Source organism: Podarcis filfolensis, assembly GCF_964270895.1.
Source record: "Podarcis filfolensis genome assembly, chromosome: 12".
In the NCBI taxonomy this organism is placed as follows: Eukaryota; Metazoa; Chordata; class Lepidosauria; order Squamata; family Lacertidae; genus Podarcis; species Podarcis filfolensis.
Window position 1 is genome coordinate 58242954 of NC_139614.1, and position 19737 is coordinate 58262690.

At 52.2% G+C, this 19737-nt stretch overlaps 1 protein-coding gene across 2 annotated transcripts; it reads left to right on the forward strand.

The window, feature by feature from the left end:
- The first annotated feature begins 640 nt into the window (after window positions 1-640).
- Window positions 641-19475, forward strand: LOC310746138 (protein HEG-like). 2 transcript variants are annotated; one of them, XM_083579924.1, is made up of 12 exons: window positions 641-833; window positions 1528-1647; window positions 2246-2371; window positions 5706-5824; window positions 6825-6883; window positions 8467-8633; window positions 9943-10071; window positions 10754-10796; window positions 13144-13181; window positions 13449-13527; window positions 15409-15568; window positions 18478-19475. In XM_083579924.1, exons 1-12 carry the CDS (start codon window positions 761-763, stop codon window positions 18631-18633), a joined length of 1269 nt encoding a protein of 422 aa, XP_083436050.1. In that variant the 5' UTR covers window positions 641-760; the 3' UTR covers window positions 18634-19475. The 2 variants fall into 2 exon arrangements, with proteins under 2 accessions (XP_083436050.1, XP_083436051.1); XM_083579925.1 differs by lacking the exons at window positions 13144-13181; window positions 13449-13527 and having other exon boundaries at window positions 689-833.
- Window positions 19476-19737: the final 262 nt, after the last annotated feature.

Below are 19737 nucleotides of genomic sequence, written 5' to 3' on the forward strand. Positions count from 1 at the left end.
GATATTGCATATAAAAAGAGCTTACATTCCTCAGAAGCCAGAGCCTTCCTCCCTGCCTCCTTCCTGCCTCGCAGGCGGGCTGGACTAGATGACCCCGTGGGGTCCCTTCCGCCTCTGCAATGCGAGGAAGCGAATTGAGCGCCCGTTCCATCCCCAGATGGGGCAGCCAGGGCCGGATTTACGTATAAGCTTAACAGGTTCTACCTTAGGGCCCCACTCTTGGGGGGGGGGCAAAAAAATTAAAGGGGGGGAAACTGGTTTTACATTTCCAAAATATAAGATAAAAAACAAATAAAATAAAACCTCCACCCAGCAACCGTGTTTTGTGTTGCGTGGGCTCCTATTTGTTATGTGCAAATGGCTCCAGATACCTATGAGGTCCATAAATGACCTTCTAGCATCTATTCCAACACAAAAAAGAGCAGCTGGATATATCAAGCCCCCCCCCATTCCCTTCAGGAGCCCCTTAGGGCCTCATCCAACCTCAATCCGGCCCCGGGGTCAGCTGCCCATTCCTGCCTGGCCGGGGTTGGACTAGATGACCCGGTGGGGTCCCTCCCGTTCCCCCCCTGCAATTCCACGCCACGGGCCCCCGAGCTCCTCCAAGGCAGCCCCCTTGAATCTCCTCCCCCGCCGGGGATTGGAGGAGGCGCCCTGGCCGCGTTAATGAGTGCCAGGTGTGGGGTCAGCGCCCTCCTCTTCCTCCCGCCCCCCCCCCAGTGGCCCTGCTTCGCCCCACGGATCGCGGGCGGCCAGGAGGATGTGGGGGGGCGTCTGCTGGCTCGTGGCCGCCTTGCAGGTGGGGCTGGGGGCCGCCTGGGGGCCGCGGGCAGGTAAGTGGCCCCGGGGGAAGGGGGGCTGCTGCGCTCCGGGAGGGGCCCTATCCTGCCACTCTGGCCTGGACCTGCTCCGCTAGGGAGAAGGGAAGAGCTCGCTTGTGTCCCTGGGATGGAAAGGCAAAAAGTGAACTTTAATCTGCATTAATTCCTGGTTTTAGGATTCCTGGTTTGGGATTTGAAATCCTCCAGAGGCTGAAAGTCCCTCCAGTGAGATGGTCCCCCCTTTTTCCCTTCTTCTTCTTCTCTCTCTCTGGATGGGTTCCAGCTTTTGAGCATTACCTCTGAGGAACCGAATGCGGGTTATGCAATCCAGCTCTACGTCAGCTGTTCCCAAGCTTTTTTGGGCCGCCGCCCCCTCAGCTCCACCAACTCACCCCCTGTGCCCACTGCCCTATAAAAAGCACTATTCTCAAGAGCGGTTTGCATAACCCACGAAGAAGGATAATCACACGACTGTAGCATTGGAAGGGGACTAAAGGGCCATCTAGTCCAACCCCCCGTGATGCACAATAATGCCATGAAATTCAAAATGGTTGCAATTATTCAAAGTCCAGTTGAAGATTAAATCAGCAGAATGTATGATCTTAGTGCTGCCAGCTTGCCAAAGCCTGATAGGGGCATGGATACATCTTGCCAAGGGTGCCTGGGTGTCGCAGAGCTGCTGCCAACAAACTTCCATCTCTTTCAGAACCCAGTACAGCCAACTGGTCAGCAGGATCAGACCCTCCCAGCTCCAACCCTCCGACATGGACCACGCCACTCCCCCGGTCAACGGCCAGCAGTGGGGCTGCTGCCCCAGGAGAGCAGGGTAAAGCTGAGCGGCTCTTTGCTTGGGGGTGAGACTTTGGGGTGCAGATAGAGGAACCCTCCCCAGCCTGGGTACCGTGCAGTCATTTCACACTACAACTCCCATCAGCCCCTGCCTCCTGCCTCCATGCAGGCTGGGGATCCTGGGAGATGTAGTCCCAAACACAGAATCCCAGAGGCCATCCAATCTCCACTTAAAAACTTCCAAGGAAGGAGAGCCCACAATCTGCTCCACCGTCAAACAGCTCTTGCCCGTAGGAAGTTATTCCTAAGGTCTAGTCGGAATCTCATTTCTTGCCATTTGAAGCCATGGGTTCGAGTTCTGCCTTCTGGAGCAGCAGAAAGCAAAAATTTGAAGGTGGCTCTCACATCCTCTCTCTGCCTCCTCCAGCAGAGATGCTCCCCCTTTGGTTTCATCAAACCTAACACAGGTGAGGGGAAACTTTGGCCCTTCCCCTCTTCCCAAACTACAACTCCCAGCAAGCACAGCAGCGGGAGTTGTAGTTCAGCAACGCCTGCAAGAGGCTCTCCAGTGTTTGAACTTCCCTTTCCCATGGGGGGGGGGTCTTCCTGGCTTCTGACTCTGTGTGTTCCCGCAGAGCCCCCCGCCTGCAGGGGAGATGAGGACTGCCCCCCTTGGAGCAGCTGCGAGGAGCAGGCCGGGCGCAACTCCTGCCGCTGTGGGCTGGGCTACCACCTCAGCCCCACCCTGGGCTGTGTGCCAGGTAAGGGGGCAGAGCTTGGGTTCGGGGTTCGAATTGTGTGTATGGGGGGGAGTGGGCTGGCCTTTCTGAGCACCCTTACTGAGGAAGAGCGGAGCAAGGGCCCTCCTTGATTGAGTGACTGATTGATTGATACTTGATTGCCTTTATATTCCACCTTTTTCTCCAAATAATGATAATAATAATAATAATTTATTTATACCCCGCCCATCTGACTGGGTCTCCCAGCCACTCTGGGCGGCCGCCAACCAAATATCAAAAACAATACAGCATCAGACATTGAAAACTTCCCTAAACAGGGCCACCTTCAGGTGTCTTTTAAAAGTAAAATAGTTGTTTATTTCCTTGACATCTGACGGGAGGGCGTTCCACATGGTGGGCGCCACCACCAAGAAGGCCCTCTGCCTGGTTCCCTGTAACCTCACTTCTCAAAGGGAGGGAACCGCCAGAAGGCCCTCGGAGCTGGACCTCAGGGTCTGGGCTGAACGATGGGGGTGGAGATGCTCCTTCAGGTTTACTGGGCCTTTGAGGCCGTTTAGGGCTTTCAAGGTCAGCACCAACACTTTGAATTGTGCTCGGAAACGTACTGGGAGCCAATGTAGTTTTTTCAGGACCGGTGTTATGTGGTCTCAGCGGCCGCTCCCAGTCCCCAGTCAGGCAGCTGCATTCTGGATTAATTGCAGTTTCCGGGTCACCTTCAAAGGTAGCCCCACGTAGAGTGCGTTGCAGTAGTCCAAGCGGGAGATAACCAGAGCACGCACCACTCTGGTGAGACAGTCCGCAGGCGGGAAGGGTCTCATCCTGTGTACCAGATGGAGCTGGTATAACATTGCCCCCAGCTCCCAGCCCCTCTAGACAGTCCAGAAGGGTGTTATGGTCGATGGTATCAAAAGCCACTGAGAGATCCAGCAGAACTAGGAAACAGCTCTCACCTTTGTCCCTAGCCGCTCCAAAGAGCTGAAGGTGACTGCTTCTTAATCCCCACAACAGCCCTGCAAGGTAGGCTAGGCTGAGAGATTGTGACCGGCCCAAGGAGCCAGCCCCTTCCTGCTGCTTAAGTCCAGGGGTCAAGTAAAGTCACAGAAAGCCAAGGGGGTCTCTGGGATCATAGAACCGGAATTAACAGTTGGGAGGGCCCTCCAAGAGTCATCTAGTCCAACCCCTGCAAGGCAAGAATCAGCTAAAGCTGAAGGCTGAATGTGGGCCTTGCTGCTTCCACTCACAGAATTATTGTAGAGTTGGAAAGGCTCGCAAAGGTCATCTAGCCCCCTCCCCAAATAAGATATTTTACTGTTTTATCACTTGCTGCTTCCTGCCCTGGTCTCCTTTGGGAGGGCGGATGGGTTTAAATGTAAAATGCAAAGAAATCATGTCCTGTAGGGACCTCTGGGACAGTCTCTCCTTCCCTGGAGGCTTTTAAGCAGAGGTTGGATGGCTGTCTGTCAGGGATGCTTGAGCTGAGATTCCTGCCTTGCAGGGGGTTGGACTGGATGACCCCTGGGGGTCCCTTGCCATTTGACCATTCGAGGATTCGGTGAAAAATCGGGAGCATCAGGGAGGACAACTGAATGACAGGCCTGTGGCTTGAGATGGAGGGGAGAGCGATGGCCTCACCTGTCCCCTAGAGGGCGATGGTGGTCCTCTCCTTTTCCCGATGGGGGAAAGTGAAGTTTGGAGAAACTGCTTTTCCTCTCTCTTGTGGGGCTGCAGAGGCTCCCCCACCCCGTTCCTCTGCTTCCAATGGGCTCCCCCTCCTGGTGTGGAGAGCTGGGCATACATGGCGTTGGCCACAATCCAATCCATTCTCTCCTGTAGCTTCATGAGAAATAAGTATTTTGAGGTGCTTCCCCCCCAAAAGCTACATCCAATCTGATTTGAAAATGTCAGCCATAGGAAGACCTCTGTGCCCCCCTCTCCACCCACGGGGGGGGATGACAGACAGATGGATGGCGAATGTGTCCAATGACACGGAAATGCGATGGGGAAAGGGACCAAGCATGGGTGCGCAGCCTCATTCTGCATGTGGACACATGGCTCCGCCTTGTGCTGCAGCCTCTCCCCCCCCCCATAAATATCCCCCCACTGACGTCCGCTTGGCTCCATTTCAAAGGATGGGGGGTTGGACTAGATGACGCCCTGGATCCCTCCCAACGCTTCGATTCCGTGAGCAGCCTTTCTCCAGCCTGGTTGAAAAGGCAGCATAAAAACAAAAAAGCAATGGCAAGACAAACTGTAAGAGTCTATTGAGCTGGCTGGATTAACAGAGGCAGTTAGAGATCACACTAGACAAGAGTTTCAAAAAGCATGGGGGAAATGCAGAGAATACTTCGCAAAACAGTGCCCTAAAATACATACCTGGACTTGTTTCGATCAATGTCTGCAGGAGATTTTGTGGATATTTAAGTTATAATTAGAAAAATCTTAATAATCATTCATAAAGGAAACAGCTTATAAGAAGTAAATAAGGAGGCCAGGTACAGGATAAAGGAAGTCTTTTATTTGGTTGGTTATGTTGTTGTATGTTATGCTTATTGTATTTCAGTATTGGGGGGGTGGAGGGTTTATGTTATGTTGTAAATAAAATTTCCAATAAAAATTCAAAAAATTAAAGAAAAGGCAGCAATAAGGACCGTGCTAATCTTCTCTGCATCGTTCCAATTTTAGTATACATGCTGCATATACAGAAACAATGTACTGAAATGAACTCACTTGCAGGATTTGATTAAGACACTTAAAATTAACAAATATAAACAGAAAATATAAATAGGAGGGTAAAACGTTAAGAATATGTCAATAAGGTATGATTTCAATTTCAGTATACAAGGTGTAGAAAATTACATGCAGAAGAAATGAATAAGTGATAAACCAGAAAGGGAAGTTGAAATGTAAAATGCAATTTGTGTTTTTATTTAGTTTTTATTTAGTATTGATTATGGTAAATTTTGTTGGAAAACTTTTAATAAAAATAATTTTGAAAAGAAAAGGCAGCCTGAGGAGAGCCTGCAGGAGAGCCTGAGAAGAGCCTGTTCTCCCAGACGCCCATGATGGGAAACCCCCAAGTGGGATCCGAGTGCGAGAGCAGCCCTCTCTCCTCCTGGGGTTTCCAGCAGCCAGGATTCAAAGCGTTTCTGCCTGCGACTGGGGAGGGCAGAGCGGAGCCGTCCTGGCCAGGAGCCACCGAGAGCCGCCTCCACGAATTTGTCCGCCCTTCTGCTGAAGCATCTAGGCCTCCTGTGGCAGGGAGTTCCGCAGTTTAACAACGTGCTCTGGCCTCTCCTCCCCCCTCCCTGCCTTGTTCTGATCCCACTTCTGCCCCCTCCCCCTCTCTCTTGCCAAGTCAAGGCCTTCCCCGGCCGGCTCTCGCTGTGGGATTCGGGAAGCCCCGACTGGTCGCTGCTGGGCATCACCTCAGCCAAGTCGCAGCTGCCGTGGGTCGCCCTCCAGGTACAGAGATCGGTAAGGGACGCCCCCCTCCCCAATTGGCTGAAGGCTCTATGGGCCCCCATTTGCAGCAGCCAGCTCCTTGTGTCCCCCCCACTCTGGCCTTCGTGGTCAGTGGCTTTTAGAGAGTCTTCCTCTGCCCTCCCCACCAAGTCCTGGATTATTCATTTGTTTCATACAATTCATTTTTTTTTCTTTTTAAGCCATTCTGGGGGGCTTTCTTCTTTAGCGCAGAGGAAGAATAGAATAGAATAGAATTTATTATTTATTATTTATACCCCACCCATCTGGCTGGGTTTCCCATTGCAGTAGTCCAAGCGGGAGATAACCAGAGCATGCACCACTCTGGCGAGACAGTCCGCAGGCAGGGAGGGTCTCATCCTGCGTACCAGATGGAGCTGGTAGACAGCTGCCCTGGACACAGAATTGATCTGCACCTCCCTGGACTGCTGTGAGTCCAAAATGACTCCCAGGCTGCACACCCGGTCCTTCAGGGGCACAGTTACCCCATTCAGGACCAGGGAATCCTCCACACCTGCCCGCCTCCTGTCCCCCAAAAACAGTACTTCTGTCTTGTCAGGATTCAGCCTCAATCTGTTAGCCGCCATCCATCCTCCAACCGCTTCCAGACACTCACACAGGACCTTCACCGCCTTCTGTGGTTCTGATTTGAAAGAGAGGTAGAGCTGGGTATCATTCGCATACTGATGAACACCCAGCCCAAACCTCCTGATGATCTCTCCCAGCGGCTGCATGTAGATGCTGAAAAGCATGGGGGAGAGGACTGAGCCCTGAGGCACCCCACAAGTGAGAGCCCAGGGGTCTGAACACTCACCCCACCCACTTTCTGGACACAGCCCAGGAAGGAAGAGGGGGGAGCCAGTCCATGGCAGTAGCCCCCTTGCTGAGAGCAGTGGTCTGGGACTTGGGGGGGGAATGGCGGGAATTTGGAGCTCCATCCTGGCCTGCTTCTCTCCCCCCCCCCCAATGTACCCATTATGCTTTTTCTCCCAAGTTCCAACACGTCCTCGGGCACCTCGATGGCTACCTGAGCTCTTCTGTCCAAGACCTGAAGTAAGTGAGGGGCTGGGGGGCATGTGGGGGGTCAGGGTGCTTGGGGTTGGGTTCCTGCCCCCCACCTCTAAAACGAGGTGTCCATGTGCATCCATCTGCCTGCTTGCCACTGTGTGGGGGATCACGGCAAGACTGATATCATAGGATGGTGGAGTTGGGACCCCAAGAGGTCCTCTAGTCTAACCCGCTGCGATGCAGGAATTCACAACCAAAGCATCCCTGATAAGGCCACCCAACCTCTGCCTAAAAACCTCCAAGGAAGGAGCGTCCACAACCTGCACTATCAGATAATCATTTAATTTTTTAAAAATTATATTTCTGCGCCATTTTTCTTTCAGATGAATCCAAAAGCAGCTTACAAACAAGAATTAGCAGTGACAGGGCGAAGCATCACCGATCCACATGAATCATATAGAATAATCAACAAATCAGTCAGAGAAACACTTGCAATCTATAATTCGCTGCTAAGAAAGCAACGACTCAAAAATAAGCTAAACATCACACAGCCCTAGCATATGATTAACAAATCAATATAACATTTATGCTCTATGAAACAGTATTAACGACATTAACAGAATAGCGACCAGAAGATAAACTAAGCACTGCTAAGTTGGTTCACACTCTCCCTGCCCCATGGCTCTTAATAGTCCGCTTTTCAGCGCATTAAAATACCCATAGCTAGGGTGCCTGTGGCAGAGAGACCCCCTGGAGGCTCCTGGGGCTGGAGGTGGGGCAGCGCAGCTGAAACCAACCCCCCCATGGCAAACGGAGTCTCTCTCACCCCACATGCGCCCCCTTGACCGCTTGGATCTGCTCCAGGTGCCACATCCTGCCCTTTTCCCTGCATTTCATGTGGCAGCGCCTGCCCTGGGGAACTCCCTGCCTCTTGACTTCAACCAGTCCCCTTCCCTGCACTCTTTCTGGCACCTGCTATAAACATCCTAGTATTGACAGGCCACTCGGATGCCTAGGACGTTGAGGTGGCTTTAATCTGTTTTAGTATTCTAATTTTCGTATGTTTTAAAGTGTGGCTGCAATTTTTTTGTTTTGAGTTTTGCTCCCCCCCCAGTCAAGCAGTGTAGAAATTTTATGAAATAAGTAAAGAAATTAAATTTTTTTGAATTTTTTTTTATTTGGCATTTCAACATAACATTTTATCCAAAATACATCATCCTCATTCCCCCTCCCCAAAAAGAAAAGAAAAAACCCTCCCACCCCCCCAGACTTCCCTCCGTTCCTCTCTCTGGTTTCTCAGCACATGTTATACTCTGCATGTTATAAAATTGTAAAAATCCTTAATTGATCTATCAATATGTTAGTAAAGAAATAAATAAGACCAGGGGAGCTGGCAGTCCCAGATCATTGCCTCCCTCTGCTTCCTCCGTATCCACAAAGCACATTTTTTGGGCACCCACAGAGCTTTGTAAACCCGGCGACAGCCCTGTAAGGTGGGCTGGTTTGGAGGGCGGCTGTTCACCCCGGTGAAAGTAGATGATGGAGGGGGAAGGAAGGGAATGGGGGGGGGGGTTGGGGCTGGGGCAGGCGGACGCCCCCCTGACCCCACCTCACCTGTCGCTCCCCAGGTGGCCCAGCTCCGAAGTGACCCTGTTCCACCATTTCTCTGCACGGGCGCCAGTCACCAGCCTGCAGGTGGCGGAGGCCGTGGCCACGTTCCGGGCGCAGTGCCACAACAGCAGCCACACGGGAGGCCCCCCATGTGCTCTCCTGCGCCAGACGGGCCCCTACCAGAGTGAGTGGAAGGGAGCGGGGGGGGGGAGGTCCCGGGTCTGGCAGGGCAAGGGAGGTGGTGGGGGTGGCTGGCAGGCCTGGCACTTGCGAAGGCAGGAGGGGGCTCCTTCCTGGGTGCTAAGCCTGCACCCCCCATTGGTGGCCCATAATAATAATAGTTTATTATCTATACCTCACCCATCTGGCTGGGTTTCCCCAGCCACTCTGGGCAGCTTCCAACCGAATATTAAAAACACTACAGCGTCAGACATTAAAAACCTCCCTAAACAGGGCTGCCTTCACATGTCTTCTGAAAGTCAGATAGTTGTTTATTTCCTTGACATCTGATGGGAGGGAGCCACCACTGAGAAGGCCCTCTGTCTGGTTCCCTGTATCCTCACTTCTCGCAGGGAGGGAACTGCCAGAAGGCCATATGAGCTGGACCTCAGTGTCCAGGCAGAACGATAGGGGTAGAGACGCTCCTTCAGGTATACAGTGGTACCTCGGGTTACTTAATTCGTTCTGGAGGTCCGTTCTTAACCTGAAGCACCACTTTAGCTAATGGGGCCTCCTGCTGCCGTTGCACCGCTGGAGCACGATTTCTGTTCTCATCCTGAAGCAAAGTTCTAAACCTGAAGCACTATTTCTGGGTTAGCGGAGTCTGTAACCTGAAGCGTCTGTAACCTGAAGCGTCTGTAAACCGAGGTACTACTGTACTGGGCCTTTGAGGCCATTTAGCGCTTTAAAGTTCAGCACCAACGCTTTGCATTGTTCCCATGAATGTCCTGGGAGCCAATGTAGGTCTTTCAGGACTGGTGTTATATGGTCTCAGCGGCTGCTCCCAGTCCCCAGTCTGGCTGCCACAGACCGCTGGGGAGGTGGGGGACCCTCCCTGCGACTGAGCTGCCCTCCTTTAGAAAAGGACATTGCGGAGTTGGACAAGGTTTGCAGAAGAGCCTGACTTTGGGGACTTTTAGTTTGGGGGAAAGGGTAGTAAGAGACACGCCATGATCGGAGTTATAATCTGTAAAATTCAGAGAAATAATTCGTAACACGGAGAAAGCCAAGAGGGAGAAGCTAAAAGTCTGGGGCATCCTGTGAGTCAGAGAAAGGAAAGCAGAGTTTAATTGTGGGACTCCCTGCCTCATGAGACAGGGATGGCCACCAAGTGGGATGGTTTCAAAACATGATAAGGCAAATTTATGGAGGAGGGGAAGGAGTTGGAAGGGAGAGCTGCTCTTGTGCTGGGACCCTGCCATGGATCTCCCCCCGAGGCTGATCTCACTGGGCCCCTTTGGGCCGGATCCTGCAGCCTCGCTCTCTCTCCGCAGGCCTGAGCCTCTGCCTCTTTGACGTCTGCGACTCCCTCTCCACCAGCTGCTCCTTCCAAGACGGCCTCGTCCGATGCACCTGCCAGCCCGGCCACTTCCAGGCGCACCCAGCCGACCGCACCTGCGCAGGTGTGGCTCCCCGGGGGGGGGGGGAGGGAGCCTGGGCCGGCCCTCCAAGGGGTTTCCAGGCTCCCAGCCAGATGGGAGGGGCAGGGACCCAGCCCCCCACCCCGAATCCCTGGGTGACGCATGGCTTGAGGGAGGCAGAGGAGACCCCCAGTCAGAGGTGGGGTGGGAGGGGGTCCTCCCTTCAAGATGTGTGAACGGGCCCCTTGGTCATCACTGCCTGGATGGGTGGGAAGGGGAGTTGTGGGGCAGAGCACCACTTGGGGGGCACGTCAATTCCCCTTGTCTGGGATTCTTCAGCTGAGACCTCTGCATTGCAGGGGGGTGGGCTGGATGACCCCTGAGGTCCCTCCAAACTCTTCTCAGCTAATTCTCCCCATGCCTCGTCACTGGCCCAAGTAGGACCAATTCAGCCAGCTAGCCCTGGGGATTATCTAATGCTTATTTCCCCTAAACTGATTTTTGATTTTTATTGTTATTCATGTTTTTATACTATATTTTATGCTCCTTTTATAATTAAGTATTTTAAATTTGTTGCTAGCCACCCTGAGCCCAGTTTTTGAACCGGGAAGGGTGGGGTATAAATAAATTATTATTATTATTATTATTATTATTATTATTATTATTATTATTCCCTCCTGTGATTCACGCTTGTTCTGTCTCTTCTCCCTCCTGTGCCCCAAAGAATGCGGCAGTGGATTTTGGCTGCAGAATGGCACCTGCACCAGGTGAGTTTCCCTGGGAGTGGGGGGGGGATGTCCCTGTGGCGACTTGCCAGGGGTGGGGGACCTCCTTCCACCTCCCTCTGAAAGGGAGCCCCCAGCAGGGCCTGAGCGCAGCGGCCCCCTCCCCAGACCCCCCTCTCTTCTTGTTGCTGTTACTTCCCCCCACCCCATAAAAAAAACAAGCCAGCAGCAGGCAGTGGCATAGCAAGGTCAGCTGGGACCCGGTGCGGAAAATTTCTTGTCACCCCCACCCCAATTGAAATTATTAAAAGAAGGGAAAATAAGAGACTTGGGCAGGTGTCCCAATTTGCAGGAGGTGTGAGAGGCAGGCCTTGTCCCTCTTGGACTCCCCCCCCCCCGGACACAAACACCCCCCCTCCTGTTGCCCCTGGGACACAAACATCCCCCTCCTGTCCCGGGACAATGTCTGGGCCCATCCAGACTCTTCCCTCGAGGGGTGCATTGCGAAGGAGGTCTGGGGGTGCCCTGGCTCCATCCCAAGAGGTCTCTGGCCATGTGCAGAATTCCTCTGGGGTTCCGGCAGGGAAAAGTCCCTGCAGGCTGCGAAAGGCTCCCTTTGAGATGACCTTGGAGGTTTCTTGCAACATTTTATGGCCGCTCTCTATCTCCTCTGCTGAGGCGGCTCCTGGCTGGACCTGCCCTGGGGGGCAAACTCCATCTCCCTGCTTCTGCTCCTCCTGGCTTTTTCTTTTTTTTGGGGGGGGGGTGGCTACCAGGGAGTGCCTTTTGCAGCTGCTTCCATTTCTGGCCTCCTCTCTTCTTCTTCTTCTCCCTCCCTGAGCTGCCCCCTCCAGGACCAGGTGGGCTCCAGGGTCTGGGCAGAAGCCGCAGGGTCTTCTCCCACCTCATCCTTCCCCTGAGCCAGCGGCTGAAGGGGACCTGGAGGCCGTAGGATCAGGCCCAAGGGGCCCCACCTGCTCCAGCCTCCTCTTCTCGTCTCTTTTTTTAAAATATATTTTTATCGGGTTTTCAAACATTTCCAACAATCATATAACATAACTTCTTATCTTATGCAATATTTTAGACTTCCGTCAACACCTCTGATGATTTTTCATTCGTTATCACTTATTCTGCATTTCTTGATTTCTCTATTACTCCTAATTATCATCAACTAATAACTCTCCTCATCGTCTTTCTTGCAATATTTCAAATAGTCCTCCTTGGAAAACTTCTTGCAGTCCCCAGCCTCCTCTTCTCACGGGGGCCATCCAGATGCCCCCAAGGGAAACCCACAAGCTCCTGGCCACCCATCGCCCTCTCACAGAATCACAGCATTGTCCAGGTGGGAGGGACCCCCAAAGGCCATCTAGTCCAACCCCCTGCAATGCAGGAATCTCAACTAGATCACGCATGACAGGTGGCCAGCCAAACTCTGCTTCTCCTCCTCCTCCATAAATTTGTCTCATCCTCTTTTCAAGCCATCCAGGTTGGTCGCTATCACTTTCTCCCGTGGCAGAGAGTTCCACAGGTTAACTGCATTGCATGAAGGACTTTATTTTATCCATTTGAACCCCAAGTTTCCCTGTTATGAGAGAGACTCCTCTCTCTCCGCCTTCTCCATGCCATTCCTCATTGTATAAACTTCTTTATTTTTATTTTTTTAAATGCTTTCTATTGAGTTTTCTTTAACACAAACAAATCAAAATAAATACGCTGAAGTTCTACAATCCTATGTACACTTATTTTCCCAACGCTCTGTCGAGCACAGACTTCCCTCCCTCCCGTCAACAAGTTTTCATACTAATCTTTCATTTTTCGCAGGTTCTACATAACATCCTATTCACATCATAAGATTTATTTTAATCCTACTACAGTCTTTAAACTTCTACAATTATTACGTATATACTCCACAAATTTACTCCACTCACTTCTGAACTTGGTTTCCTCTTGGTTACGGATCCTGGGGGTCAGTTTTGCTAATTCCACATATTCAACCATTTTTGTCTGCCACTCCACTAATGTTGGTATTTCCTGAGTTTTCCATTTTGGGGCTTCTAAGATTCTGGTGGCAGTCGTAGCATAGATGAATAATCTCTGATCTGCTTTTCTTATTTCATCACCTATCAACCCCAGCAAAAAAGCTTCCGGGTTTTTTTGGGAATGTATATTTGAACAATTTTTTCAATTCATTGTAAATCATATCCCAAATTTTTTTCATTTTCTCACATGTCCACCCCATGTGAAAAAAATCTCCATCCTTCGCTTTACATTTCCAACATATAAACTTCTTTCGATGAGATTTCTGCCCTGCAAGGGGGGGTGGTCCCTTCCAACTCCCCCATTCTATGACCCTACCGGCCTTAACCTTCCATCCCCCTTTCTCTCCCAGGTGTCCATTTGGGTTCGGTGGTGCCGGCTGCCAGGAGCGTAAGTGCCCTCCCTGCCCCCTGCCCTCATGGGGCAAGTTGGTGCCCATTCCCCCCCCAGCTCCTTAATCCCCCCTGGGCAAAGGGGCATGGGGGGGGCCTGCAGCGGCCAGATCAGGCCAGAGGGACCCCCCCCCTTGGCTAGCGTTCTGTCCTCCCCATGGCCAACCAGTGGCTCCTCTCTGGGGAGCGTAAGTGCCCTTCTGGGGGGGTGTCTTGGGCTCGCCTGGTTCCCCTTTGGGGCTGACTCCTCTCTGCCCCCCCACAGCCTTCCTGCTGGCCTTGGTGGTCGTCTCTGGCCTTGCTGGTCTCCTGCTGCTGCTGCTCATCGCTGGGTCTCTTTGCAGGTAAGGGGGGGTGCGTCTCCCCAGGAAGAATCCCGCTCTCTGTCTACAGGCCAGTTTGCCTCTTGCTCTCCCTGGAAGCCGCAGGAGGGGAGACGGCTGGTTCTGAGTGCGAATCCTGAGAGAGGGTTCCCCCTAATGGGCATCTGGTTGGCCCTTGTGAGAAGAGGAGGCTGGGCCTGATGGGCCTGATCCTGAAGCCAGGCTTGTCTTATGCCCTTTAAAAAAAAAAATTATTAGTTTTACATGAAGGTTATACACCATAACCTTTCACACATTAAAAAGGGGTTCTTTCAAACCTTGAAACCTCCTTTCTTCCCTCCCTGGGTTCCAGTTCTAAATTTTATTCCTGCATCTTTTGCTGAGTGCAATCTGTCTGTTATATAATCATAGTATCCAAAATCCATGTTACATTACAAGTGTCACTGTATTGCTGCCAATGGTTTCAACTGTTTACAGTGATCTCTCAAATATGTTAGAAAGTTATTCCAGTCTTTTAAGAATACTTGGTCTTCCTGGTTTCTGATCTTTCCCGTCCGTCTCTCCATTCCTGCATATTCCATCTTCTCTGCTCGGTCTTTCTCCTTCTTTCCATCTCCTTGCTGCTGTCATTGCATACATAAGCAGTCTTTTATTTTCTTTTGGTAGTTCCGCACCTATAATGCCTAACAAAAAAGCCTCTGGTTTGGGGACAAAAATCATCTTAAACATTTTTTTCCAACTCATTATATATCATTTTCCAGAAAGCTTTTACCACCCCATCGTCTTGTGCTCTTAACTCTCCTCGTCGCTCTGATTCCTTCATTGCATGTTCTTTCTCCTCATGCAGAAGAACACAACTGGCCTCCTTGCCTTGGGGAGGTGGGGGCTTTTGGGGGGACATTGCTGGCCCCTACCCTTGGCCCATGAGGGGAGACTAAACACAGCATCAGGGTGCCCGCCTGGAAACCAATGTCCCCCCCCCCCCCCCGTGGAAAGATGTGTGGATCCAGAATTGGCCTCCACAGTCACTTACAAACTCATTGTTCAAACCATGTTGATAGATAGATAATTTATTATGGTCATATTACTGCTGATAAAACACACTTGGGGGTACAGTCCCAGAAGTAAAACAAACATTTAAAACGATGTACAACAATAAATTTAAAATTTATAAATGCAATAAGCGTATCGACACTTAAAACTTTAAGATAAGCTACCGCAGAGAGATGACCCAGAGTCACCCATGGAACGGAGTTTGGGGATTTTCTTAACGAACTAGTTTGGGTCGGGAGATGGTCTGTGCCTACAGATCTGTACACAGAATCTGGCGACCAGCTGGGTCATCTTCTGATCTTTGCCTAACAGGAAAAGGTCAATTTTTTGCTTTTCCAGGAGGTCAGCGAGCCTCACCAGCAGGGGATCAATGGTCTCACTACGTGCCTCTTCATAAAAGGGGCATCTAAAGAACAAGTGCTCTGGGCTTCCTATCTCCCCTAATGAACAGGCGCAAAGTCTCTGAGCATGTGGGACTTTTTTAAAGGCTCCGTCCAGGACCGGCGAGGGCAGAACTTCTGACGAGTGTAAAAGCCCTTCTTGCATTTTTGGATACAAGAAAGAAGAGATATGCTGCCGGTGTGGCTATATATCTCTCGATTTCTCCAGTTTTATAGAACCACCTTACTCGGCTACGAGGGATCGCCAAAAAAAGAAAAAGAAGCAAAGTGTCTCTTTTTGGGGGGATGGAAAGAAAGACCCCCTTTTTGCCTAGCAAGCAATTGGGGGAGGCTGAGCTGGCCAGGAGCCTTACTCTGGAGGACATGGGGCTCCTCTTCCTCTTCCTTGGACCTCTCCTCCCTCCCCTGGGCTGCCCTCCCTCCCTCTCTCTTTCTCCCCTCCCCACAGAAGCACCCGGCCCCCCAAGGAGGACCTCAAGGAGACCCCTGACGCCCCGCAGCTTCCCCTGCATGCCCCCTCCACCTTGAGCCTGCCCCGCGTGAGGCCTCCGTGGACCCTGGAGGAGGCCGAGATGAGGAGAGGGGACCGCCTGTCCCTCTGGGGCCCGGTGAGCATTGGCTGGGGGGGTCGGGGGGTCTGTCTTCTGTAACTCATCCAAGGGGCACCTGGCGGTCTTCCCTGCTTTGGTTTTCACAAGCAGGGCAAAGAGGGGGCAAGGCAGGAACACTCCCCTCCCCACATGCCCACCCCTGTGCCCGAGAGGGGCAGGGTGCCCACTGCTAAGGGGGGGGGTGAGCACTGGAGAAGCTGGTCAAGCAAGGATGGGGCCGCCAGGAGCCAATCCATGACCCCCTCCCTTCATTTTGAAGGGAGCACAATTCAAAGTGTTGGTGCTGACCTTGAAAGCCTTCAAGGGCCCAGCAGACCTGAAGGAGCATCTCCATCCCGGACACCAGGGTCCATCTCCCAAAGGCCTTCTGGCGGTTCCCTCCCTGCAAAAAGTGCGGTTACAGGAAATCAGGCTGAGGGCCTTCTCGGTGGTGGCACCCAGCCTGTGGGACACCCCCCCCCATCAGATGTCAAGGAAATAAACTACCAAACTTTTAGAAGACATCTGAAGGCTGCCCTGTTTAGGGAGGCTTTTAGAATCATAGAATCATAGAGTTGGAAGAGACCACAAGGGCCATTGAGTCCAACCCCCTGCCAAGCAGGAAACACCATCAGAGCACTCCTGACATATGGTTGTTTTAATGTTTGATGTTTTATTCTGTTCTTAATGTTCTGTAGGGAGCCACCCAGAGTGACTGGGAAACCCAGCCAGATGGATGGGGTATTAATAATAATAATAATAATAATAATACTTATACTCCACCCATCTGTCTGGGTTTCCCCAGCCACTCTGGGCGGCTTCCAACAGGAGATTAAAGGTAAAGGGACCCCTGACCATTAGGTCCAGTCATGGCCGACTCTGGGGTTGTGGCACTCATCTCGCTTTATTGGCCGAGGGAGCCGGCGTACAGCTTCCGGGTCATGTGGCCATCAGGACTAAGCCGCTTTGACGTGCTTTCGAACTGCTAGGTGGGCAGGAGCAGGGACCGAGCAACTGGAGCTCACCGGGATTTGAACCGCTGACCTTCTGATCGGCAAGTCCTAGGCTCTGTGGTTTAACCCACAGCGCCACCCACATCAGTCATTAAAAAACTTCCCTCACAGAGGGAAGCATTCGCCACCCCGCAGAGCCCATCGCCCAGCCCTTCCCAGCTTGCTTTTATTAGCCAGGATGGGCAAGGATCCAGGAGACAGGTGGTTGGTTTCACTCGTCCAAGCAGCCTGTCTGCAGCCTCGGAGGTAACAGGTTGGAATGGATCCCATGCAACTTGACTAGACAGGACTCTAGCACTCTCCTGTCCTGGCCCCGCTCCCACAGTGGACAAATAAAATAAATTATTATTATTATTATTTGAACACATGGGATGGTCCAGGCTAAGGGTGGGGCCCTCTTGTCCTCTGATGGCTGGACCCCAATTTCCACCACCATCATCCCTGGGACGAATGGGGTGTTCGGAGTGGGGTCATGCCTCTGATGGGGGGCACACTGTGCTGCTTCTGGGGCAGTTTGCCCACCTCCCTCCTGCACTCTGTTGACACCTGTGGCTCCCGGAAGCTGCCAGCAGGTGACACTCCCAGAATGGCTGAACCAGGTGAGGGCAGCTGATGGGTCTCAGACCCAAAGGCAGTTTGGGACTCTGGCTGCGTGTGAAGACAGGCTCCAGCGGATGGGGCCCATGAGGCCAAGAGGTGGCCCAGGCATCAAGAAGGTGGTTTCTGGGAAGGGGGCCCATCTAGGAGAAGGAAAACTCTGACCCTAAACCTCCACTGTCTTGTGGGACATCTTCAGGAGAAGAAAAGGCTCAGGGGTGAACCCTCCACAAAGGCAGAGTGAAGTCCCGAAGGCGGTTGGATGGCGCCTTGTAATAATAATAATAATAATAATAATAATAATAATAATAATAATAATATATTCATACCCCGCCCACCTGGCTGAGTTTCCCCAGCCACTCTGGGTTGTTCCCAATCAAGTGTTGAAAAATAATACAGCATTAAGTATTAAAAACTTCCCTAAACAGGGCCGCCTTCAGGTGTCTTTTAAAAGTAAAATAGTTGTTTATTTCCTTGACATCTGACGGGACGGTGTTCCACATGGTGGGCGCCACCACCAAGAAGGCCCTCTGCCTGGTTCCCTGTAACCTCACTTCTCAAAGGGAGGGAACCGCCAGAAGGCCCTCGGAGCTGGACCTCAGGGTCCAGGCTGAACGATGGGGGTGGAGACGCTCCTTCAGGTCTACTGGGCCTTTGAGGCCGTTTAGGGCTTTAAAGGTCAGCACCAACACTTTGAATTGTGATTGGAAACGTACTGGGAGCCAATGTAGGTCTTTCAGGACCGGTGTTATGTGGTCCCGGCGGCCATTCCCAGTCCCCAGTCTAGCTGCCGCATTCTGGATTAATTGCAGTTTCTGGGTCACCTTCAAAGGTAGCCCCACGCAGAGCGCATGGCAGTAGTCCAAGCGGGAGATAACCAGAGCATGCACCAGTCTGGCCAGACAGTCTTCCAGCAACTCCTGCAGCCCAGCTGGTGCCCAACGCCTTCTCTGCTTTCCTTGGGACCCCGTCAGCCTGGCAAGAGGGGGGCCTTGCAATCTGGGCAGGCCAGGACCCCCAGGCCCCCTGCCCAGGCTTGCATCCCAGAGAGTCCACTCCCAGAGGTACACTCCATTGTCCCTCGAGACAGAGGGATGCCGCCCACATCCCTGCCTGTGGGCCATGTTGCAGGTTGGCGTCGAAGGAAGTCAAGTTCCCCTGGAGGGTCCAAAATGTGTCCCCCCTCCACCCCCCCAAATCCTTAGTTTAGTCCAGAGGTCAGCCTGTCCCTCTGGCTGCGCAGGTGGCATCCTTGACAGGAGATGTGGGGCGCTGCCTGTCCCGCCCCCTGAGCCCCATTCCTCTTGTGCCTTGCAGGACGTGGGGCAGCGCCCAGGAAATGCCCCCCGGCTGAAGACGTTCCTGGGGTCCTCGAGCTCCCTGCCCTCCCCCCCACAGCCGCTGGGCGGCTGCCACAACCTCGTCTTTGTCAGCGACGCCGCCGAGGAGAAGGACAGGAGGAGCTTTTTCTGAAGGAGGAGCTGGGGTCCCCTCTCTGCCCCCCTCAACCTGCTCCTGGATCTCCCCGGACAAGGGGGCGCCCGCATCGGGTGCCAGGGCGGCATTCAGGCTTTCTGCTGCCAAGGGTTTCTTCCCCACGAGGGTTTGGCTGCCCCAAGACCCACAAAGTGGCCGAGGGGCCTGAGCTGAGGGTTTGAGGCTTCAGTCTGGATGAAGGTCAGGGCTTTGAGTTATGGGGCAGCTGCGTTTTCCTTGCCCTGGACAGTTTGTTCTGGGGTGGGGTGGTTTTAAAAAACAACAACCCGAGAAATGGCCTAGGAAGCCGAGGCTGAGAAATGGCCGTGGGGCAGGGGCCGCTTTGCCCTTCCTGCTTGTCCTCTCAGGTTCACCCCAAACCTGCTTTCCTCATCTCTGTGGGGCAAACCGTAAAAGAGGAAAAGTGGATTTTGGGGTGTGGGGTGTGGGGTTGGGGGGGGGGCAAATGGCAGGAGGAAAAGGCCAGACACAGAGATTGCTCTTCCACTTCCAATTGCGGGTTTTGAGGCTGATCTTCCCTTTCCAAAAAGCCCCAAATAGCTGTCTCAAGAAATACGCAACTTCCTGCTCCTTATAACTCGGTCCTCAGGTTGCCCAGGAGCTATTAGCCTTGTAGGACACCCCCAAAATGCAGGGGGGAGACTTCCGCAGCTGTTTTTTGGCCCTGGGAAAACAGGGATCTAAAGAATTGCTGGAATTTTTTAACTGAAATCCTCTTTGCTGTTTATTCTTAGATAACCACCTGTGTTTTAAACAACCCTTTTCTGTAAAATGGGTACACTTAAATAAACATCTTCTTTGCCAGTGTGCAAAAACAACTCCTTCCCTTCTCTTGTAAATGGCTTTTGACCTGGAGATACTGAAAGATTTTTGGACTGCATTACAGTATGTGAAACGCAGCCTTGTTTTCCTGGCCAAATCCAGGCCTCCAATTGCTTCATGTTCCAGGGGTTATTGTCACTAGATTTTGCAGATCGTTGACACGGCAATTAACCTGGAAGTGTGGCAATTGCGTTTGGAACATCCAGCCCTTCTTCGTTCAGTGCAGGGTTAGAACATTGCTTTTTTAAAAAGGTACAG